General features: G+C 43.2%; 1 protein-coding gene across 1 annotated transcript; it reads left to right on the top strand.

Moving 5' to 3' along the window:
- Positions 1 to 3,839: 3,839 nt before the first annotated feature.
- On the top strand, positions 3,840 to 22,889 carry vipr2 (vasoactive intestinal peptide receptor 2). The gene is made up of 13 exons (XM_068570917.1): positions 3,840 to 3,922; positions 11,434 to 11,539; positions 11,980 to 12,093; positions 14,004 to 14,095; positions 16,481 to 16,578; positions 17,566 to 17,698; positions 17,777 to 17,927; positions 18,495 to 18,555; positions 19,759 to 19,828; positions 20,852 to 20,943; positions 22,328 to 22,457; positions 22,567 to 22,608; positions 22,716 to 22,889. Exons 1-13 carry the CDS (start codon positions 3,872 to 3,874, stop codon positions 22,887 to 22,889), a joined length of 1,314 nt encoding a protein of 437 aa, XP_068427018.1. The 5' UTR covers positions 3,840 to 3,871.
- The last annotated feature ends 1,799 nt before the right edge of the window (positions 22,890 to 24,688 follow it).

The raw sequence follows: 24,688 nt of genomic DNA, 5'->3' as shown, positions 1-24,688 counted from the left end.
GCTGGTACCAGTATGGACAAGACCGCTGTGTGAAGGCTTTCCTTCGTAGCGATCTTCAAAGTGAAGCAAAGGTGATTAAAACAAACACACAGCAGGCTACAGACAATACATCGGACCTCATCCTGTTCACACAGTCTCATCACTTCCTCAGAAGATGCGATGTTGTATTTTTAAGGGCGATCTTGTGTATTCTCCTCAGAGCAGAAGGTAAGGGGTCGTGAACAGCCTTCATGACTCCAGGGTCCGGAGAAGAAAAGTTCAGATGAGAGAATTAGGATGAAGAATAATCCTTTTTTTAATTTCTTTTAATTACAGACATTTTGTAGGAGCTTTACAGGTGGAGATCTGGTATCAATCCACAGCTTTGGTGAGCTGTCTCAAGTGGAATGTGCCATGTACAGAGTTAAGAATACACAACTGTATTACTGGATCGGACTGGAACGGGTAAGAAGTGAATGTTTGTTCAGTCTTTAGTAAAGTAAACACACTAAGTAAACATGTTATTGGATTATTGTATTATGAAAAAGGCCCCCTTCCACTCAGAATACCTCTGAGATGTAGTAAAAAGAAGAATATTCATCTGTGAGTATTCTTTTTTAATCACATGGCGTGAAATAGAAAGACAACATAATGTAAAACTGTAAAAGTAGCATGCTTGTGTTGTTGATAGCTCATGCTATAGTTTCGTACTGAAGAAGTCATTCTTGGTTACTTTGACGTCTATTAAGTCCAGTGGTTTAGTATCCAGGAGACAACTCCAATGCAAAGACACAGCAGTCTCCAACTGGAGCATCGAACAGCAGCTGACTCGTCGGACTAGTCTGATTGTATTTATGGTGTTAGTTCAGTCATCATCCTCAGGCGATCCACTGTTTTTTTTTGTTTGTTTTTTCAGAGTGGTGACTCATTTGCTTGGAGCGATGGGTCTGCATACAACTACTCCTTTTGGGCTTATTGCCAGCCGGACAACTCTTGGGGGAAAGAGCACTGCGTTGAGACAAACTACGGTGGTAAGTTAACTAAGAGACTTTTAGAGAGCTTTCAATAGAGATGGATGTAGACTTCTGATCCTAAGACAAAAAGAGACTTTTATGATCCCAAGGGAACCAGTTTTGTCTCCAGACCTCCTTTTTCCCTGTATTTGAGTCATCGTAGGAACCCCAAATTAATTCCAATACTTGTGTTTATTGTATGTATTTGTTCAGCAAAGTCTTCGGAAAAAATATATAGCTGTAAAAAAAATCCCTTTTAAAAGATATTTCGATGGTTACTATGAACATCCAGCAAGATATGAACCAGATTCCCCAAAAATGCCTCCTGGAGCGTCAATAAGACACCTTTTTGGAAAGATTAGGACCTAAGGAATCCGAATCTGCAAAAAAATAAAATAAACAATAGACAATAAAACAAAGTCTTGTCTTGTTAGGAAGGAGTTTCAGTCAAAAAACTGTGTCGTTCGGTTAAAAAATTGAAAAATATTATGTATTTTAAGTCAAAAGATTGCCTGAATGGGGCATGCTGGGACTTAAAATGGGCACAGGAGGCTTTTTGCACACATTTTAGCTCAAGAAAATAGTCCAGATGAGTATGAAGGAAGGCTCTGCAGACAGCAAGTTCACACTGTGTGAAGCAATGAGCCACCATCATCACCACAAACCCTGAAATCCCCTTTAGTCACATGTCTGTCCTGGTTTGTGTTTTCCAGATTGGGGATTCTGGAACGATGGGCTCTGCACCAACAAGAACAACGTTGTGTGTCAAGTGAAACTCTAGAAGTTCAGCGTGAACGTGAAGCGCTGCAGTTAGACTGGTCTTCTTCAACTGTAACCGCCGCAAGCTTTTACATTTACTGCAATAAATATATTCAGCATCAGAAAGACGTGTTAATGGTTTCTGTGTCTTCTCTGTTTGTATTCAGCGGTATGACACTGGATCCATCTGTTTCTCATGGGTTAAGGTTTCAGGTTTTAGGTTATATGGTTATAGGGAGTCTACAAAGAACACAACGGAGTGGAGGACATGTCGTTGTGTGGACATTCCCCCACTAGATGTCATGGTGGTGTTAGTCGTCGGAGAGCCAAAAAAGGGGAACTGAGCACTGACAGTTGATATGAAGTGTTGTGAAGCTGTTTTAAATCTCAAATTTGCACCACAAAAGTCTGAGTAAGTTCATTTATTCAAAACAAATGTAAATATTAAGCTGCTGCACACACTGTCTCTATTATGGGAGGTGCGCTTATTAAATAGTGGCTCTAAGAAAACTCATCACCTCCATCAAGCGTTTACGTTAAGTGTCATCGTGTTATTTCGTCCAGCAGCCCTCAGCCATTAAAAATACATCTTAAAATAGAAAATACAACTCAGGCGTGCTCCCTCCCTCCCTGTGTGTAGCAGTGCCACGTTGTTTACACATGGGTTCGTACACAAGCCGTAAAGCAGCGCACGCTTTAACGCCGTGTTGATGCTGCGGGGCCGCCGCTGTAAATATGTGCCACTTCATCCTCTCACGAGTTCACTGTCACCAGGACAGAAACCATGTCCTCATCTCTGTGTGTGTGTGTGTGTGTGTGTGTGTGTGTGTGTGTGTGTGTGTGTGTGTGTGTTTCCGTTGCACACTGAGTCTAGAAGTTTCCACTCTTTGTTTGAAGTGTCATTGTTAGCTGATAACCTGACGTGTGTGTTTCGTCTGGCAGCTCTCTGACCTTGACTTTGTCGTCAAAGTCAGTTTTATTGCCTGCTGTCCACGTGCAAATAAAATAAACTATGGATTGAAAACACACTTTTCCCACCATGAATAGCTTTGATATGCAGTTTTCTGTAAACACAGACAACCCCGCCAAATTAAAACGATAAACTCCTCTGTTACTGGAAGAGGACGAGTTTATATATATATATATATATATATACATATATATATATATATATAAACTCGTCCTCTTCTGGAAGCTGAAACATATAAATATATAATTAATTAATATAAACATATAAATATATAATTAATTAATGTATATATATATATATATATTAATACGAGTTTATATACATATATATATATATATATATATATATATATATATATATATATATATATATATATATATATATATATATATATAAACTCGTCCTCTTCTGGAAACTGAAACATATAAATATATAATTAATTAATTAATTAACACATATATACGTATGTATATACACATATAAACACATACATATAAAAACATATATACCTATTTATATATATATATAAAAATAAAATATAATTATATTATATATTTACATATATAATAAAAAAAATATATATATAAACCATCAAGTATATATATATATGTATATATATATACAATATATATACATATATATACTTGATGGTTTATATATATATATATATATATATATATATATATATATATATGTATATATATATATATATATATATATATATATATATATATAAATAAATAGTTATATATGTTTTTTATATGTACGTGTTTATATGTGTATATACATACGTATATATGTGTATATATGATATGTCATACTTACAGTAATATATCAGAGATTACATTGAGTCCACTGTACTCTTCAGTAATCCTCAATAAATGTTTTATTTTGAAATCCCGGACCGGAAGTGTCCGTGCCTCGCGGTCTCGTGCGGCGTCCTGGTCGCGGCTCTCTGCTCAGTCCGCTCAGTGCAGGTGAGCAGCGAGGACTCAGCAGCTGGTTTCATCCTCGTGAGCGGACAGAAGACTCGGCTCCTCTGGACCGGAAGCAGCGAGGTCCAAGTGGAGTTTAAATGAAGTCTTTCCTTCCTGTGTCACTCTCAACCCGTCCGGACCCGAGACCCGCGTCCACCTGACGAGTGACGAAGATGAAGAGTTTGCTCTTCATCGCCTTGTGTTCCCTGACCTGTCCGCTGCCGGTGAGTCTCTTCTGTTCTTCATGCTGAATATTAACAATATCTAATAAAGTTATTATTATTAACAGTGTTTTAGATTCTTCTTCACCTCATGACGAGATGCCAACATTTTAAAAGACAGGTGTGTCTTTTAAAATACTGTCTTTATCAGTCTTATGAAATATTACATTCATATTTCTTATGATATTGAAGTTGTCTCCATAGTTTAAATCAGCCTGCATCAAGAATGTGGAGAAGCGTTTGATTGTGATGATGTATTATTATTATTTATCGTTAATTAATCTGCTCATTATCTTTTCTAAAGGTCATTTACGTATTTTGTCGGTTGTTTTTTTTCCAGGCAAAAAAATGCTCTAATTTATGTTTTCTATTTAAATAAATTAGTTTCCCAATGAATATTGATATGAGTGTCTGTTAAATCAATATCTTTTAAATGAAGTCAAGTTTTTTTTAATTGATTGAACAATAAATCACGAATGGAAATAATAATGATTACGTTCAAACCAGACCACCACGCATTTCCATCAGTTGCCTTATTGATCGTGGACTGATGGATTAGTCTTGATCACTTGGTTTGATGTGACTGAGCTCTGTGTGTTTCTGAGGTTTAATCTTCCACAAACCTGCTGCTGTTTGTGTCAAATCCTTCAAAAGCAGAACTAAATTAATCCACAAATCAATTAGAAATGTAACGAGCAACTATTGTGAAGATTGTTAAGCTATTTTTTTTTTGTGAAAAGCAAAACATGGCACCGGGTTCCAGTTTCTGAAATGTGATTTTCTTTTACTTTCATCTCTCCATGAGCTCGACGTGAAGTCTCTTATTTTCACTTCATCATTTCTCAGCCGCTGAAGTCGCCTCCCGGCTTCTCTCCTCTTCATTAATTCTGATAATTTGTGGACATAATGCTCTGTTTGCTCTCCTCGAGCCGTCCTGCAGCCATTATCTCACTTTCTTCTTTTTTTTTTTTCCGGTGTTGATCCTCCTCACAGGATAAACACGGCTCTCTTCCCATAATCCTCCTCTGACTAAAAGCAGACTCGGCTGTCAGAAGGTTCACGTCACCCAAAACAAATGTGAGGGTTTAATTATCTAACGGAGGAGCTCTGCCACCTAAAGTACACACAACCTTTCCCTTCACGTAGGCAGGGGTCTGTTTCCACATCCCTCCGCTCTGTCCTCCCCTCTTACATCCTGGGAGGGATGGAGTGTGTCTCCTGCTCAAGGGCACTTAGGAAAGGAAGGAAGGAAGGATGGATGCCGGCTGTCCAACTGGATCAGTTTGGCTTCAACATTGTTGCCTATCATTCATTTATTTCTTTACACTCTTCAGTAAATTCACAATAAAGTCAAAGGGGTTTGGTGTGAATGTTTCACAGGAACAAAGCTCTTCCCCAGACGAGGCTGCAGCTTTTTTCTTTCTAAATACACAACATGAGTTGAACTGATAACAGAGAAAGTCGCCAGCTCCTCCGCTCTGCTCCTGTTAATGTTCTCTGAGCTTTTCTCTGATCCGCATGTCGGCTTCATTCTCCTCGATCAGGACCGACGGACCGAGAACCGCCCGACATCCAAAGCTGCGATTGTCAGTCCGCGTGCATGTTTCAATTACGCCTTCCATTTATTGTTTTAATGTGGATCCAGAAACCGCTGGAAGCTGTAAATTGAACGGCCTGACCGACATTCGCAGTGTTGGAACGTGATGGATTTGGACGCCATGAGTCGACGCCGTGGTGTCGCAGACGAGGGTTCTGCAGCCTGTTCTGCTCTCAAGCCTTGAGTTTGGCATTTTGGTCTTTGGGTGTCGCCATCTTGGTTTTTGACTGTCGCCATTTTCGGCCGTCTCCATCTTGGTTTTTGTCCGACGTCATCCTGGGTTTTGGCCATCTCCATCTTGGTTTTTGGTTGTCGCCATCTTTGGCCGTCGCCATCTTTTTTTTTGGGCTGCCGCCATCTTGGTTTTTGGGAACCAGCATAGCACCAGAAAGAGGAGCCAAGAACAACCAAATGCTCAATAATGCGTCGTTCACATGACGCGTTTTTTTGCACCCTATCTAAAGTTTTATTAAAGGCATGTTCGAAAACGAACGCAATTTCATTTTCCAAGCGTCTTTTTTATCGAGGGCGCGCCGGCTACGCCCACGAGATATAAAATGGTTTCACTTTTTGAATATCAAGGTCACAGCTGGCAGAGAGCTTTTGTATCTTCCATAAAGATCAGACGGTAAATGAATGCAGGGGAAGTTAATCATTTTAGTTCAGGACGACCTGGAGCTTCAACAGTTGACTCTCTTCACCTTCAGGGTCACAACAGCCGGTCGGCCGATCTGACAGAGAGACAAATGAAGCAGTAAAGCTGCTATGAAGGATTGATGGTGCTGGAAATCCAATTATCTTTGTTTAGTTTAGTCATAGAGGCTAACCGCTAACTTCACCATCATCATCATCGTGATAGCAGGCATTTCAACCTCCAGAGGGATGAAGAGGAGGCTTCGTCCCCCCGCTGTGACGCTGGCGGTGGTTAAAAGGAAAAGAAACCATGGTCAGTGTGTATAAACCCTCAAGAGGAAGCGCAGCCAGCCTGCAGCCGCGAATAAGCGGCGCCGGCCCGGCGATGATCGCGGTGCCGGCCGGTGTTTCCGAGGTAACAAATTGGATGAGGCACCTGAGACTCGGGGTGGGATCACACGCGGCAGGTGGATGAAGAGCCTCGGCTGCCTTCGCTCTCACAAATGGAGATGTATTGATTCATCTCGGCCGGCCGTGTGGTGACTCATGCTGCTGCTGTCACGTTGCTGCTTTACATGTTTGCTCCTCACTGGAAGGACGACAGCGTTTGTTCTTCCTCTCTGTGGGTTGAGGAGAGTTTTCTGCCTCCCTGTTTGGAGCAGTGGAAGTCTTTTAATGTGCTGCATGGCGGTGGAGATGAATATAAAGCTGCCTGTGTAACGACAGTACACAGCGAAAGTGTTTGTGCAACTTAACACAAGGCCAGAGTTTTAATATAACTTTAAAAAATGTTCATGGCTTTTTCATGACTTTAAATCAAATGTTCATGATCAAACATTGTGTTAAATGTGTGTGTAGACAGTAAAAAGTGATAAAATGTAGTATTTAAACTAACAATGAGGATTCAAAGCATACAGTAAACCTTAAATGACTCAAATGAATGAGAGACAATAGTTTGATTAAAAGAATAAACATTTATATAGATGTCTGTATGTATGCTGCTGATATTTTGAGCCTCTTTCTTTTAAAAGCAGATTCATTATTTATAACTGAATGAGCGTCATGAACACATGAATATGACACATTTACACAACTCTTTTTAGGGACTTTTCCAGGCCTGGAAATAACCATTTTCCAACTCCATGACTGTTCCAGGTTTTCCAGGAGCGTAAGAACCGTGCATTTCAAAGTTAGAGAACATTCTTTCACGCCTTTAGTATCTAAAACATCCAGAGAAAAAGTCTCCATTTCTTCAACAAACCTTCTAAGTTGCCCACGCTGTGTGTCGCTTAACGTCTGCGCGTGTAGAAGTCTTCTTAAAGGAAAAGCCGTGCGCTGTCTTTGTGCACTCAGGCGTGATTATTAAAGCCCGTTGTGCTTTAGCACAGCGCCGCCGCGGTTCCTCCGTTTCTCACCAACAGTTCTCGTTTGTGCTGTGAGCCTGAACATTACCGCGAGGAGACAACACATCACAACACGACGTTGCAGGACATAACAGAGGCACTAAAGCACATTAACGGCTCCCTCTCGGTGTCTGTGTCTGAATAATCCGGTTTGAATGAAGGTTTTATTCCACTTTAACTGCACGTGTAAATAAAGCTTCAGCTAAACGGACCTGCACTTCGTCCGAGCCGACGTTCTTTTGTTCAACAAATCCAATGAAAACACACAAAAAACAGCCTTGAGCCCAATTATTCTGAGTGATACAACCTCAAATGCATAAATACAGTATTTAGTTCTCAAAAAAATGTTTGTTTCTGTTTCATTAAACCAGAAAACGAAAAAAAAGGAAATAATCTAATATTCACGCCCACGTTGTGCTTTGTTTTTCTGAACGTTGCTGTTTTCTAGCTGCAAAAGAGACGAGATGGCGTTGAACTAAATGTGAATAAAGATTTATCTCCAGCATATATTGAGAGAAACTCTCACTGAAATCATCTAATTTCTTTAAAGGTCAAACACGACGGCTGACAGATTCAGTGTTAAACGTTTTCCTCCACGAGACGCCGCAGGCCTGAATGTTGACTCACGACGAGTCTTTGCTGTCACCACTCGTCTTCCTCGCGAAGCCTCGATCCTAAAACCTCCCGTCGTCACCGACTGTTTCAGAGACGAGGCCGAGATCTTGTCATATTTGTTTTGTATCTCGTATCTGTTGGTTAGTGTAAGCGCCTCTTGTTGGTAATACCGGAAATGAGGAGAAAAGGGAAATATTCCCAAAGTATCTTACGTCAAGGTCTTTCTCTATCACAACATCTTCAGGTCTTCTTCAGCAGATGTCTGCTGGACGCTGTTTGATTGGTTGATTGGATGAAGCATCTTGCCAGTTGGGAGAAAAAGCAAAAAACTTAATTTCCTCGGAGAAGACTCTTCTTTGCTTAAAAGAAATACTCTCCACTTCTGATATTACGGACGTTTCTGCAGACTTTAACCTCTTCTGGAGCCGCAAATCTATTTTAAAACTCGCATTGTCTCTCACTAAGTCTGGTTGTATAGAAGTCTATAGAGTGAACATTCTGGACATCAGTTTATGGACTCAATTGCTAGTTCCGAAAAAACAAAATGGCTACGGCTAAAACGCCAAACTTTAACAACTTTCCTCCTGGAGTGAGGGAGTCACGTAACTTATGGTTTAAATTCCATTTGGAGTCAGATGGACCGTAATGCAGAGTATCCTTGAGGGCGGGCTCATTGTGATTGACAGGTCACTGACGGTATCAAAGATGTATTCGGCGTCTCTTCGTCATCCTCCGCATCCTAAACATGGTAACTTCAGTTTATCGGATGTGAAAAAACCGACATGGCGACAGCTGCAATCCAGGATTGGCGAAGTAGCCGAACTCAAGTGTTCATGTCGTCGGTCCACAAACCAACGGGTGACATCACGATGACTACGCCCACTTCTTATATACAGTGTGTGATTCAAACCCATATAACACAGCACAATAGACGAATCAATGCAACCAATATGGCAATCAAAGAACAATCGGCTGTAAAACAGTGAAAAAGACGACGTCACCTGAAGACCAATCCAGGATAGATTTACAAGTGGGAAGTTGGGATTTCCAACTTCAACATCGCTGGAACGCAGCCGGCATCTGGTGAGTGTCTGCTGCCGCTTCTTGGACTCTGCCGTAGCGGCATTGGTTTTATCTGACACTTAAAGTTGATCTGTTGGATGTGAACACGGAGGCTCGTCCCTTCAGCTCCTGCTGTAATGTCTAATCCAGTGAGCTGTAATCAAAGCGGGGCAGCAGCCACTGGTGCGCATCAGTGCTGAGCGCCGCCACCGCCGGAAAACACACCAGCAGAGAGGATTCATTCATTCATAACGCTCGGACATGAACTCATGGGGTACTTTCATAAATAAACATGCGCCAACTATTATTTGGGGCTTAAAAAACCTGCATTTTCTTGAGTGTCCGTTGGGGGGCGACTCCTATAGTTGTATAGAAGTCTATGCTTCATGTGTTAAAGCTATATTCTGGTGACTCCCGTGGTTGTATAGAAGCATACTGTATGCTTCACGTGTTAAAGCTGCATTCTCTCTCCTGACCACCAGGGGGTGACTCCTCTGGTTGTATAGAAGTCTATGCTTCATGTGTTAAAGCTGCATTCTCTCTCCTGACCACCAGGGGCGACTCCTCTGGTTGTATAGAAGTCTATGCTTCATGTGTTGAAGCTGCATTCTCTCTCCTGACCACCAGGGGGCGACTCCTCTGGTTGTATAGAAGTCTATGCTTCATGTGTTAAAGCTGCATTCTCTCTCCTGACCACCAGGGGCGACTCCTCTGGTTGTATAGAAGTCTATGCTTCATGTGTTGAAGCTGCATTCTCTCTCCTGACCACCAGGGGCGACTCCTCTGGTTGTATAGAAGTCTATGCTTCATGTGTTAAAGCTGCATTCTCTCTCCTGACCACCAGGGGGCGACTCCTCTGGTTGTATAGAAGTCTATGCTTCATGTGTTAAAGCTGCATTCTCTCTCCTGGCCACCAGGGGGCGACTCCTCTGGTTGTATAGAAGTCGTTGTAGTCTCTATAGCACACACACACACACAGCTCCCAGACAGGTGTGGGAATGAGGACTGCTAAATGTCTTTGACTTCAAACACCGCAGTCGGGTGGACTGGAATGTAAATCAGCGAGCTGCTAGACGGCAGGAAGAGCAGCTTCTGGCGCCGAGCCAGAGAAACGTCGTGTTTCCATCCAGCTGTCGCATAAAATCTCCATTCACATTCTCACGTAAACCAAACGTCAGTTTGTCCGGCTGCTGTAGAAACGGCAGCTTCTCTCCTGCAGCAGGAAGCGGTGAAGCGTCTGGTTCCTCCTGACGTAAACACAGAGGAACCTGAGCAGGAAGAGGAGCTCCTCACAGCACTTTACATGACTTCAGACCAAATGTCCATGATTTTTAATCAGATTTTCGTGATTTTGGATTAAATTTCCATAACTTGAAACCAAATTTTCATGACTTGAAACCAAATTTTCATGACTTGAAACTAAATTTTTATGACTTCCAACCAAATTTCATTGACTTTAGACCAAATTTCCATGATTTTTAATCAAATTTCCATGATTTTGGATTAAATTTCCATAACTTGAAACCAAATTTTCATGACTTGAAACCAAATTTTCATGACTTGAAACCAAATTTTCATGACTTTAAACTAAAATTTCATGACTTTAAACTAAAATTTCATGACTTCTAACCAAATTTCATTGACTTTAAACCAAATTTCCAGGATTTTTAACCAAATGTCCATGACTTCTAACCGACTTATTTCTCATAAGTATCAGCATTTACACATTACAAATTCTTCACATCATTTTTGGATATTTGTATAATTTTTGGTCCCATTTTCTTTTTGTGTCACGTATTTTCTCATCGTTTCTTGTACATGCTTTAGACCCATAATAACACACACACACACACACACACACACACACACACACACACCTATATACAAATGAAAGAGTGGAGGAAGCGAGTGTTGAAGCAGCTCGACCGTGTATTTCTCCTTCAGTCATAATCCTGCTTCAGCCTGAAGCCTCAGTCTCTGTACAAACACACAGAACTCAACCTACTTCAAGAGTACTCGTCGTATAGAAGTATTACTTCATTTTGTATTACTTGGTTGCGTTGACGCGCTGCAGTGAGAGATCAGAACATCTGGCGCTGTGGCGTGTGATGAACACCTGAGCGAGTCCTGCAGGTGTTCTGTCTCCAACACGCCTCCATCACATGATCACATGTTCTCTCTGCACACTTCCTGTTCCTCTGCAGGCGGTCGGGCGACACCCCACCTGCAACTTCCTGCTGGAGGTGGAGCGCGACCAGGAGGAGTGTGTGAGGAGGCTGAGGGAGGAGGACGCGGCCGGCCGCCGCAAAGGTCCATACACAGATACACTTATTCATATATTCATTCATCTGTTAAAGATGATTTGTTGAGTCCAAACACAGAAAGAAACAACATTTTTTCAAAAGTGGGTATTTAATATTGAAGAGGGGAACTTTACTAAGAACAATGGAAAGCTGAGCACGTGAAAGCACCAGCGCTCCCAGCGCTCCCAGTGCTCCCAGCGCCAACATGATGAAGTGTAAACAATAATCTATAAACATTTGTAAAAATTGAAGAGAAGAAGACGCCACACTAAGCCGCCGACGTTATCGTCTCTGAGAGGCTGAAACCGGCTCGGTGTGAACGAGTATTTATATTTATGTATATATATTTAGATAAGAGGAGGAAGAAGAGGAGGAGGAGGAGGAGGAAGAAGAGGAGGAAGAAGAGGCCTCTCGTGAAGCCTCCTCTCTGTTTTCTCCCCCCGACAGAGCCGGCATGCAAAGGAACGTGGGACAGCATTGCATGCTGGGAACGAACTAAGATTGGAGAGACCGTCACCATCCCGTGTCCTCGCGTCCTCACGACTGTGTTCGGCCGAAACGGTGGGTCACTTATTGTGTGTGTGTGTGTGTGTGTGTGTGTGTGTCACACCTTTGAAAAAAGGCTCATGCAACACCTGCGACACAAAGTAGTTGTTGAGTTGCTCAACAAAATGAAAAAGTCTGGCCACTCGGTCCTCATCGGCCTCGAGCCCCGGAGCTTTTGATCACATGGTTTTCACTCATTCGTTGCGTTGCCTCGCACCAGCAGTGTGGGTCCGTGAGGGTTTAGGGTCCAAACCCCTGAGGCTCTTTGTCCCCGTTTGCTCCTGCGGTTCTGTGTGAATGCGTAGTGGATTTTTTTTTCATATTTTTTCTCCCCAGCCAGCGACCAGATGGCACCTCGGATCTCCGCTCCGCCGCCGCGCTCTGGATTGATGAGTAAACATTACGTAAGCGCCCGGCGGGGCCGAGGCTCGAGGCTCGGCCCCGCCGCCGCCCCGGTGTCCAAAAGCACCCACAGAGCTCCACAAAAGGACGTTTACGTAAAATGAACGCTGGCCGGGAATCCGTTTACATTCACGGCCCCAAAAAAGGTCAGAAAAGCGTTCTGTGTGGGCGGATTCGATAAAGCCGAGCGCCTCCTGATCCCGCTGTGGACATGTCTGGCGCTGTGGATCCGGCCGCTGTGGTTGATGCATCGTCTGAGATTAGATTGTTAATCCCGATGCAACAGTTTACAGTTGGTTAATACTATCTACAGATGCAGGACCGGCTTCAGGCAGCCGTGATCCACAGCAGGAGGTAGAAACTTAAGGGGAGGAAGCACAGAGGCTCCCAGAAGGAAGTAGAGTTAGTAATATGCATTAAAGAGACGATAATGTATCCAGAAGGAGACAAAGAAGAGCAGAGAGGAGCTCAGTGTATCCTAAGATGTCTCCCAGCAGTCTAAGATGATTAGATTTGTGTAGTCAAAAGTCAACGAGATGTCACAAAAAACACGTTTTGTGCTTCTTTTGTCATGAAGGAATTCACACGGCAATTATGACAATTTCCAACAGAAGTCTTATAAGATAAAAATGATGAAGTGACGGACGTAAACTGAGACCTCGAATTCTTGTAATCTCCATGTTTAATCTATATTAAGAAACACAAAGTTGACCAACTAAACCCGATGGCCAATACTATAAACCGGCAATTGTTTAATCACCACGTCTGGCCCAGTTTTCCTTCTTTGTGCCGGAGAAATAAACCGCTGGAGAACAACATGAAGCTGCAGCGACATGTAGATTAATAAATAAAGTTAAGCCTTCCATAAAACACCTCTGGTGGCTTCAGCAGCGTCCCCCCCGCTGTGAGGAGCGCTGTGAAGTGTAGCGAGGCAGAAGTGTGCCGACGCTGTTTCAGGTCAGTGGGCAAGAGGAGGATGCTCTTCATGCTCTTCATGCTCTTCATGCTCTTTATGCTTTCATGCAGCGCATTCTGGAAATTCCCAAGAGAGTTGAACTTCCAGTGCACTGCAGCAAAAAAACATTTTGGCATCGGGACACCCGGAGGATGTCTCCCGGGGGTTCGATGCCGGCTGGACGTTGAACTCATTTAAAACTCAAAGAGCAACGCTTCACTTCACTTCATCATGAAGTGTTTTTAGTGACACATCACGCTACTTTGCTAACAGTCAGATGCAACCGAGTGAAGCCAATGCTTCACGTGTTAAAGCTGCATTCTCTCTCCTGACCACCAGGGGGCGACTCCTCTGGTTTTATAGAAGTCTATGCTTCATGTGTTAAAGCTGCATTCTCTCTCCTGACCACCATGGGGCGACTCCTCTGGTTGTATAGAAGTCTATGCTTCATGTGTTAAAGCTGCATTCTCTCTCCTGACCACCAGAGGGCGACTCCTCTGGTTGTATAGAAGTCTATGCTTCATGTGTTAAAGCTGTGTGATGATCACTCTCTCTTTGTCTCCTGCAGGTAACATCAGCAGGAACTGCACGCCAGCAGGATGGTCGGACGTTTTCCCGAACATCACCAGCGCCTGTGGCTCGGACACCAGCCAGGACGAGGTGCGGTAAAATGTCACCTGAGCACCAATTTAATTAGAATCAGATAACTTTTTAAAGTCCTTTTCAGACACCGAATATAGGAGTCGCCCCCTGGTGGTCAGGAGAGAGAATGCAGCTTTAACACATAAAACATAGACTTCTATACAACCAGTGGAGTCGCCCCCTGGTGGTCAGGAGAGAGAATGCAGCTTTAATACATGAAGCATAGACTTCTATACAACCAGAGGAGTCGCCCCCTGGTGGTCGGGAGAGAGAATGCAGCTTTAACACATGAAGCATAGACTTCTATACAACCAGAGGAGTCGCCCCCTGGTGGTCAGGAGAGAGAATGCAGCTTTAACACATAAAACATAGACTTCTATACAACCAGAGGAGTCGCCCCCTGGTGGTCAGGAGAGAGAATGCAGCTTTAACACAAGAAGCAGAGACTTCTATACAACCAGAGGAGTCGCCCCCTGGTGGTCAGGAGAGAGAATGCAGCTTTAACACATGAATCATAGACTTCTATACAACCAGAGGAGTCGCCCCCTGGTGGTCAGAAGAGAGAATGCAGCTTTAGCACATGAAGCATAGACTTCTATACAACCACAGGAGATAGTATACAACCTAGGTTTTATTCAATTAGGAAAATCCTGTTTTTCTTTTTGTCTGCTTTTTCTTGTGAAAAAGACAGAAACTTTAAACGATACTGTTTGCGGACGCGCTTCATGCTAGCTACCAACAAAACAGACGAGCTAGCACTAGCACCAACAGAAAATATGGTTGTTTTTTTTGGTCTATCATACGTGACGTTTTGTCCAGTTTCCAGACCAGACAAAAAGTCTGGTCACAGTTTCAGGGGGAAGCAGGAGAAGGTTTTTTTTGTTGAGGAGAATCTTTGTCCTGTTTGTCCTGGACGGTGATAATTGCTGCTGTCCTCCTCTTTCACTGCCGAGGGTCAGTTTGGGTCACGACTGGTCTTACTCTGAATCGGCCATTGTGCTCGGTGTACTGACCGTATCTTTCTCTCCCTCTTTCACTCCCCTTGTCTCTCTCATCTTCACCTGCTCCCCTCTCTGTGCAATTCACCTAAAAACACCCCGAACTCCACGTCTGTCAGATCAAAGCGAAGCTTCACTTTGCATCTATTTTTAAAATCTCCCTTTTATTGTAGAAGTCAGAGAGATGCATGACAAATAATGTTGATATTGTTAGAAGACACATTATCAACAAAACTGATAGATAAAAACTGGAATACTGATGATTGAGTTCTGAGGTAACTTTCTTGACTTTACATAATTTCTTAAATTTACCTTTTTAAAGGAACGTGCATGAGCGACATACCCGTGTGTTACACATCAACATTTGCAGAACAATCTCAGCTCTCTATACACCGTTGTCTCAAACAAGTTCAACCTCTTGAAACCTTGTTGTTTTCTACTTAAATTGACTGGACTTTCATTGGTTAAAATGGCCAAAAAGTTAGGTGTAACTTCCATGAGGATGCTAACAGCTAACGGAAATACAAGTAGACTCTCTGCCGTGACGCCGCATTACTGTCTCTTGACGGGGTCTCGCCGGTTGCGGGTTGCGGGTTGCACATTGCAGCGGTGGTTGTTGCAGACACACCTCACCTTTCTCTCGTGAAGTGATCCGTTCGTCGCGATGACCTCAGAGGGCAGAACACGACGCGTTCCTCTCTGCATGCTAACGGACCTCGCGCGGCGCCTGGTGTCGCACAAACATCACAGCTGCAGCGAGATCGCCGCCGTGACTTTCATACAAGACATCAGACATGAGAGCAACGTGTGATGTTTAGAATGAATGTCCAATAAATAAACATTTTGAGCTGGAGAAGTGCACACACACACACACACACACACACACACGTAAGATTAAACCTGTCCAATTAAACTAAATGTGTATTTGATGTTTTTGCAACTCAACACGCTTTTGATTTATTCATGAAAAAAAAGAGGAACTCAAACGCAAAACACCTTTTTCTGAGGAAGCAAGATAACAGGACACACACACACACACACACACACACACACACAGAGATTCGTTGGCAGCTTTCAATCCCCGCCTCCGTTTCCAACAGGAAATTATCTATTCTTCAGTTTTTCATGCCAGTTTTCCCAACAGAAAAACACAAGTACAAGAAATAAAAGAACAAAATCTGAATTATTTTCAGTTTCACACCTTTTATATTTTCTCATTTTTTCTTAACCCCGTCAAACACGAAACAAACAACGACCTGATTCATTGGAGAGGAGACATTTCACAGTACAGACACAGTACTTCACCGGCAGTGAATTCTGCATTGATTGTCCAGACCGGCATGATTTTATTCAGATTACATTGCTGATCATTTTGATTTGAAGTCCTTTGTGTTCCTGTGTGCAGCTGGTCTTCTACGTGGTGGTGAAGACGTTGTACACTCTGGGTCACAGTCTGTCGTTGATCGCCCTCACCACAGGGAGCGCCATCCTCTGTCTGTTCCGGTAAGACCCGACGCCACGATATGTCCACCTGTCAATCACAGCAAGCCCCGCCCCTGAAGCGTCCCCTGCTTTATGGTCTGTTTGACTCTAAATGAGCATAATGTAGTAAATGAACATCATGCTGTATAGAAGACTTGAAACTAGAGATTGAGACATAAACTCATGTTTACAATGTTTACTGAGGGAATACATCAAGAGAGAAGTAGAGTCACTTATATAGACTTCTATACAACCAGAGGAGTCGCCCCCTGGTGGTCAGGAGAGAAAATGCAGCTTTAACACATGAAGCATAGACTTCTATACAACCAGAGGAGTCGCCCCCTGGTGGTCAGGAGAGAGAATGCAGCTTTAACACATGGAGCATAGACTTCTATACAACCAGAGGAGTCGCCCCCTGGTGGTCAGGAGAGAGAATGCAGCTTTAACACATGAAGCATAGACTTCTATACAACCAGAGGAGTCGCCCCCTGGTGGTCAGGAGAGAGAATGCAGCTTTAACACATGAAGCATAGACTTCTATACAACCAGAGGAGTCGCCCCCTGGTGGTCAGGAGAGAGAATGCAGCTTTGACACTTGAAGCATAGACTTCTATACAACCAGAGGAGTCGCCCCCTGGTGGTCAGGAGAGAGAATGCAGCTTTGACACATGAAGCGTAGACTTCTATACAACCAGAGGAGTCGCCCCCTGGTGGTCAGGAGAGAGAATGCAGAGTTAACACATGAAGCATAGACTTCTATACAACCAGAGGAGTCGCCCCCTGGTGGTCAGGAGAGAGAATGCAGCTTTAACACATGAAGCATAGACTTCTATACAACCACAGGAGTCACGCATGTCGTATGTAAAAATACAAACCTAATTAGTGAAAAGAAAGGCTGGTGTTGGCTGAGTAAATATTATCATAAAAACAATATCAGCATGTGCAAAATGATGTACATTGCCGCAAAAATAACTTCCTGTGTCCTCTTGCGACGCGTGTTGTCTGCAGGAAGCTGCACTGCACCAGGAACTACATCCACCTCAACCTCTTCTGCTCCTTCGTCCTGCGCGCCGTGGCCGTGCTCGTCAAGGACGGCATCCTGTTCAGCCGAACCTCGCAGTGCTCCAACCAGCCGTCACTGGTGAGAAAATGAAGCGGGACTCCAGGCATGTTTTCTTTCCCCATTTTGAACATTTCCTCTGACCTGCGTGCCCTTCAGGTGGGGTGTAAAGCCAGCCTGGTGTTCTTCCAGTACTTCATCATGGCCAACTTCTTCTGGCTGCTGGTGGAGGGTCTGTACCTGCACACGCTGCTCGTCGTCATCTTCTCCGAGAACAGACACTTCATCGTCTACATGTTCATCGGCTGGGGTGAGCGTTCCTCTCTTGGATGTCTAGAGCGTCATGGATCATGATTTATGTATTTATTCACGTTCAATCTCATGTTCCAAAAGTGTTTTAACCAACGCGGTCTCATGGCGATGCGTATAAATAGCACAAAACTCTCAAATTTATGTCATTTTTGAGTTAAATATTACACATTTTAAGCTCGTTTTACACCACGTCATTGCAGGGAAATTGTTGCACTCATGTTTACGCAACAAAATCAGGATAATAAAAACACTGTATTTAGGCTTAAAATAAGTATGTAAACGAAGTACAACATGTACATAAATGTATTCAAAAGGTTGTGTAGCATTTAACAATTATTTTATGCGTCTCAAATGTGATGCTTTTTGAACCCCGAGGAAAGGGAAGCCTACTTAGCATCTTAGCATACGATACTTCGTTTGGTGCTTTTCATGAACCTCAGTTTAATGTTTTAATGCCAAAGAATTTAGTTACAAAAGATGATAAAAAATGTCAAAAAAACAAAATTGAAAGTATTGTATTTAATCTGTGTTTAATTTAATTGTTTTTCCTGGTGCCGTTTGGCAGGAATCCCCACGGTGTTCGTCTCTGCGTGGGTGCTGACGAGGATTTACCTGGAGGACACGGGGTGAGTGTTGCCAACCAATCACGCAGCAGCATGGAAATGTGATGCCCGATGTTGTATCATCGAGCTCATCGTAATCTCCTTCCATTATATTGTGTAGATTATCGCGTGTCAGAGGACTCTGGCGTTGTTGTTGTCTGATGAACCACCGTCTGTGGATATATGAACGTATTTTATACTTCATTATTCGATAGATGTGTAACCGTCAATCCCATCAGAGACTTGCCCACGTTGACATTCAGCAGGCATTTCATTAAATCAATAAATTACATTTTATTGATTAGATTCAAACCAGCTCTGTTTTTTCACAATATTAAGACAGATAATCCCCCGTAGCAAAGAGCCCTTATTGGTTAATTCATATTGGAGTTGTCGTTATAATGAGCTCGATGCCACATGATCCTTCACGTTATTGCAGCTCAGCACTGAGTGAGTGTATTCCTCATAAAAAAGAAAGAAAAAGAGACTTTGTGAAACAACTCTGTGACAACAATGACAGAGCAGCGGTCTGATAGGAACGCAAGGACAGAACAGACAGTTCACAGGCAAGTATTACGCATTTTTGTGTCCTTTATTCATCCGACCCCGAGTGTCAGTAGAGGCCTTTCGGGCGATGCATTACTTCATTTTACTGGTCAGCATTCAAAGACCCCCCCAAAAAAACATCTCCATATGACCTGTGTCCCTTCAGCATTCTTGCAAGGGTAAAAGAAAAGCTGCTGCTCAACCGGGTCGGGAGCTGCTGTCCCACCGCGGGTTACAGCGGATCTTAAGACGGGCCGAGCGGTGCGTCATAATCCGCTGTATCGGGTCGAGGGTTACGGAGACAAGCGACGGAAATGAGTTTCCTCAGCGGGGTGTCCGGGGCTCGTCCTCGGAGAACGGAGCAGAAGTGCTGCTCCCTCATGTTGAAAACAAAGCCAATTAAAAAAGGATCTGGCCCAGTGATAGATAAGGAGGCCTCCAGTGGTGCTGGGCGTGACCAACCGGGAGGAGAACCAGTCTACCAGCTGGGTAGACGCAGAACAACTTAAATATCTGGAGGACACAGCTGAGAAGGACGTCTCCGTGGCCTCGCTTGGACCTCCATGAGTGGCCAGTAGATGGATTAGTGACTTAGACCTGCCCCAAAAGACATGAGCCTTACTTTAAGACCTGAATGACGATATATGAAAGTTACATTATGGTTATTTATGGTGCCTTCAGGTGCTGGGAGAGAAATGACAACCCCATACCCAACTGGGTGATCAATGGACCAATCGGATTCTCCATCATGGTAGGTCGAGGATCATTACCCGCGGTTTGGTTTGCCGGTGTTTCACATGCTTGTCAGTTATGAAAGCACTTCCACGCGGAAAGGAATGGATGATGACATCAAGGATAGATGTGCTAACCCGAAAAAAAATGTCTGAAACTATTACCCCTTGATTTCAGACAGACGTTGAAAAACTTGAAACTTGAAAAACCATCGAAGGGAAAGATGTTGACTCTTGTAGAGGAGGTAGAAGTAAAGTACACGACTTGTATGCTAGTCCTTGTTAGCCTAATGGTTTTTTAGTTGTTTTTAATAAATGATAACTTCACAAACAAGTAATCGTAGTAAGATTCTGTGCTTCATTGCAACAGCCTTGAAGCTTCTCCAAGCTAACAGTCTTTTAGCTAATAGTGTTTTAGCTAACAGTCTTTAAGCTAATAGTCTTAAAGCTAACAGTTTTTAAGTTAAAAGTATGTTAGCTAATAGTGTCTAAGCTAACAGTCTTTGAGCTAATAGTCTTAAAGCTAACAGTTTTTAAGTTAAAAGTATGTTAGCTAATAGTGTCTAAGCTAACAGTCTTTGAGCTAATAGTCTTTAAGTTAACAGTCTTTTAGCTAATAGTCTTTGAGCTAACAGTCTTTTAGCTAATGGTCTTATAGCTAACAGTCTTTCAGTTAAAAGTATTTTAGCTAATAGTGTTTAAGCTAACCGTCTTTGAGCTAATAGTCTTTAAGCTAACAGTCTTCTAGCGAATAGTCTTTAAGCTAACAGTCTTTCAGTTAAAAGTATTTTAGCTAATAGTGTCTAAGCTAATGGTCTTTCAGCTAACAGGCAAACAGCAGCTTCAGGTAGCGACATAACGGCGGGGCTTTTTTAAATTTAAAGTCACTTATCGTCTCTTTTTTTTCTCCATTCTTGTTTTAACTTTTCATGCATTGTTTTCTGTTGGTGGGAAACTGCAAAGAAATACCCCTCCGTCCCTCTTTGTGTGTCTTTCTGACTCTCTTCAGTCAATCTGCTAATAGTCCTGTTGTTTCCTCCAAGGTGAACTTCATCCTGTTCATCAGCATCATTCGTATCCTGGTTCAGAAGCTGAGGTGTCCCGACGTGGGCGGCAACGACCAATCACAATACAGGTATCCCACAGGAGAAACGGACGCTAAACCTGCTCGTTTGGCCGATATAAGCTTATGTCAGCAAAATGCTATTAAAAAAAAGAAGTAAGAAAACACAATCTAAGACATCCAGAACACTTTCATCCGTTCTGCGTTCGCTGTCTGCAGAGATGAGAGTGACGCGAACGCTGATTCAACAAGGCGGCGTTTGATGATGCAGCCTTCATGAAATGGATAGTCGGGGGGGTGAAACCCTCTCTGCATCTGTGGAGCGACACGTTCTTGCTAGATCCAGTGTCTCTTTGAGTCTTTGCACAGTCAAAGGAGATGTGTTTTAATCTTCAGGCAATTTTACCCTGCGGGGAAATCTGAGCTGTCGGGTTATTTCTCGAGGTCGGGAAGCAAGACGTGATGAAAAGTCTGTATGAGCCGCGTAGAGTCTCCTGATGGTGCAGCTGAAGAAACTGTGAGGACTGAGGGCTTGAAGTTTGGCAAGCTCTGAGCTTTCAACTAGATTTCAAGCAATGAAGCAGACTCTGGTAGCTAAAACAAGTCTGGTTGTATAGAAGTCCATGCTTCATGTCTTAAAGCTGCATTCTCTCTCCTGACCACCAGGGGGCGACTCCTCTGGTTGTATAGAAGTCTATGCTTCATGTTAAAGCTACATTCTCTCTCCTGACCACCAGGGGGCGACTCCTCTGGTTGTATAGAAGTCTATGCTTCATGTTAAAGCTGCATTCTCTCTCCTGACCACCAGGGGGCGACTCCTCTGGTTGTATAGAAGTCTATGCTTCATGTTAAAGCTGCATTCTCTCTCCTGACCACCAGGGGGCGACTCCTCTGGTTGTATAGAAGTCTATGCTTCATGTCTTAAAGCTGCATTCTCTCTCCTGACCACCAGGGGGAGACTCCTCTGGTTGTATAGAAGTCTATGCTTCATGTGTTAAAGCTGCATTCTCTCTCCTGACCACCAGGGGGCGACTCCTCTGGTTGTATAGAAGTCTATGCTTCAAGTGTTAAAGCTGCATTCTCTCTATTGACCACCAGGGGGCGACTCCTCTGGTTGTATAGAAGTCTATATAAGTGACTCTACTTCTCTTTTGATGTGTTCCCTCAGTAAACATTGGAAACATGAGTTTATGCCTCAATCTCTAGTTTCAAGTCTTCTATACAGCATGATGTTCATTTAGGGACGCTTTAGGGGCGGGACTTACTGTGATTGACAGGTCGTCTCTTCTATACGTCACTTCTCCGTCTTCCAGATATGGTCACTTACGAAATATCGAAGATGTTGTGCCATTTTATGCTCTTTCCCAGGAGATTGGCTGGAATAAGAACAAACACTGCGTACTTTACATATTTTAATGGCGCCACAAATAATGATCCATTCCTGTTTTTCTCTCAGGAGGTTGGCCAAGTCCACTCTCCTGCTGATCCCTCTGTTCGGGATCCACTACGTGGTCTTCGTTTCCCTCAGCGAGTCCATCGCGGAAGCTTATAAAATATTCTTTGACCTGGCCCTCGGATCCTTCCAGGTGCTTCTATCGGTGTCTTTGAAATGTATTCATGAACAGAAGTGTTTGCGTCCATCTCTTTGCTATTTAAACGTTGCATTACTTTACATTGCTGTGTTGCTTTCTTCAGGGTTTGGTGGTGGCCATTCTGTACTGTTTCCTAAACAGTGAGGTAAGTTGTGCTTGTATGATTGGCAGTTTGGCAACGGTGCTTAGTAGCATTAATGTCGCGTGGCACTTACTCAAAAGTCACACATTTTGTTCCCCCTGTTCCTGCAGGTTCAGGGCGAGCTGAAGAGGAAGTGGCGGAGTGCGTGTCTGAACTGCCGCCTGAGCAGAGACCAGCTCTTCAGCAGCGCCTTGGCCTCCAGGAACGGCTCGGACCACATGGTGCAGTTTCACCGCAACTCCCGAACGCAGTCCATCCTGCAGTCGGAGACCACGGTGCTGTGAGGACCAACCGAAAAGGTTCCACGACGTGATTTTAACACAAAGTCGAAGGGGGGAGTGGGAGACTGCACATCATCTCAGAGCAGATTTTGGGGTTTTTTAGCTTTACAAATGTCTGCGTACCTTCAGCATAGCCGATCCCTCCCGTGAGGGTGGGCTTGGTCCAGAAAGAACCTTTTTTTGAATTCAAGAGTTCTTGAGGTTGTGAGCCGAGAAAGAGCGGATCTTCAGCAACTTCATATCTCATCAGTTCTTTTTCCTTTCCCAGGAAAGACATGCGCGTCCTTTGATCTGTGCATGTGAAATGCATCGTTAAATAACTACGGATAAATATGTGTGGGGAAAACGGTGCCAATCTTCTCTTCATGGGTAGCAAAGACTTTAGATCGAGGGATCGAGGTGCAACCCCCCTGCAGGAGACGTATTGTTGTGACAATGCATGGTTGATGTGTAGCTGAAACAGTCGGGAGTTACAATAAGTCTTTTTTTGTGTGAAGCCTCGCACATTAGCGACGAAGGGAAACCTTGAAATATGGTTGTTAGTGAGTTAGCAAACATGGGATCATGGACTGACTGTAAGAAGTGGACGCAGTCATCGTGACGCCGTTTAGCCTGGAGTTCGGTGATTTTCACCGTCGCCATCTTGGATCACGGTGGTCGCCATGTTGTTTTTCCGCAACCGACGATCAGAAGATACGTCCCTGTCAATCACCTCGTAGCCCCGCCCTAAACATACCCTGTTTGACTCTAAAGGACCATCGTCTACTAAATGAACGTCATGGAAGAAGACTTGAAACTAGAGATTGAGACTTACACTCAAGTTTACAATGTTTACTGAGGGAATACATCAAGAGAGAGGTAGAGTCATTTATCGAGACTTCTATACAACCAGACTGATTTTATCTACTGACCAGCAGCCCCCTGCCACACAAGAGGTTTGTATAGTCAAGAATTATGGTTTTCCGAGCATGTTATATGCAGGTCAATATTTTATTTCCAGCTAAAAACAGCAATTTCTATCCAGTACGCAGGAAAATGTGATATTTGGGGTCCATAATGGCCACACACCCATCCGATGTTTGAAGCTCGTTAAAATCACGACTAAGAACAACTTCCTAATGGACAAAAGAGCTCTGGTTGTCTGGACTACTGGTAAAAACACATAAAGAAGGTTGTTTTGAACTGATTCAGAACCCAAACTATTCTGACAAATCATTGTGTAATGTGCATTTGATGAGCACGGTTATTGAGCGGTACTGTGGATGATCAATACCGTTTATCTGAGCTGTGATGGGTTTGATCTCTGCGATAATGAAGCCATGCTGGTGCTGAAGATGCCATGCAATTAAAAGGGAAAGCTGTGTGTCCACTGGGAGCTTCTGTTGAGATTGGAGGCGTAACTATATGTCACTGGATTTGATGACTAAAATGCTAAAGAAGCATTTTCACAGATTTATAATACGACGCATTTGGGAATCTCACAATGTTGATGATGTTTTGAATTAAATTGAAATAGCCAACAGGTTGCAGATGAAAAGAAAGTGGGCATTTGGCGAGATGGTTAAATATTTAAAGTTTCATTTGTCTCTTGGTGAGCAAAATATTAACATAATCTATAAAAACTATGATTTGAACTTCGGCTATTGAAGAACTGATTCCTTTTTGTTGCCAATAGAGCCACTATGTGGCGACATAAACAGCTTAGTTTTGTAAATACAACCAGACATGATGTACTCTGGCAATATCCTCTACCTTTAACAAGCACAATATGATTATATAGATCGGTTTACCAGCCATGAAAA

The sequence above is a fragment of the Clinocottus analis genome, unplaced genomic scaffold, assembly GCF_023055335.1.
Source record: "Clinocottus analis isolate CAN_PGR_092001 unplaced genomic scaffold, fCliAna1.0.p SCAF_11, whole genome shotgun sequence".
Classification (NCBI taxonomy): domain Eukaryota; kingdom Metazoa; phylum Chordata; class Actinopteri; order Perciformes; family Cottidae; genus Clinocottus; species Clinocottus analis.
This window is presented reverse-complemented; position numbering and strand designations above follow the sequence as displayed.

Coding starts and splice junctions, on each gene's coding strand:
- vipr2 (XM_068570917.1), top strand. CDS start 3,872: ATGAAGAGTTTGCTCTTCATCGCCTTGTGTTCCCTGACCTGTCCGCTG. Junction 18,556..19,758: donor ATTTACCTGGAGGACACGGG/GTGAGTGTTGCC, acceptor TGGTGCCTTCAG/GTGCTGGGAGAGAAATGACA. Junction 20,944..22,327: donor AACGACCAATCACAATACAG/GTATCCCACAGG, acceptor TTTTTCTCTCAG/GAGGTTGGCCAAGTCCACTC.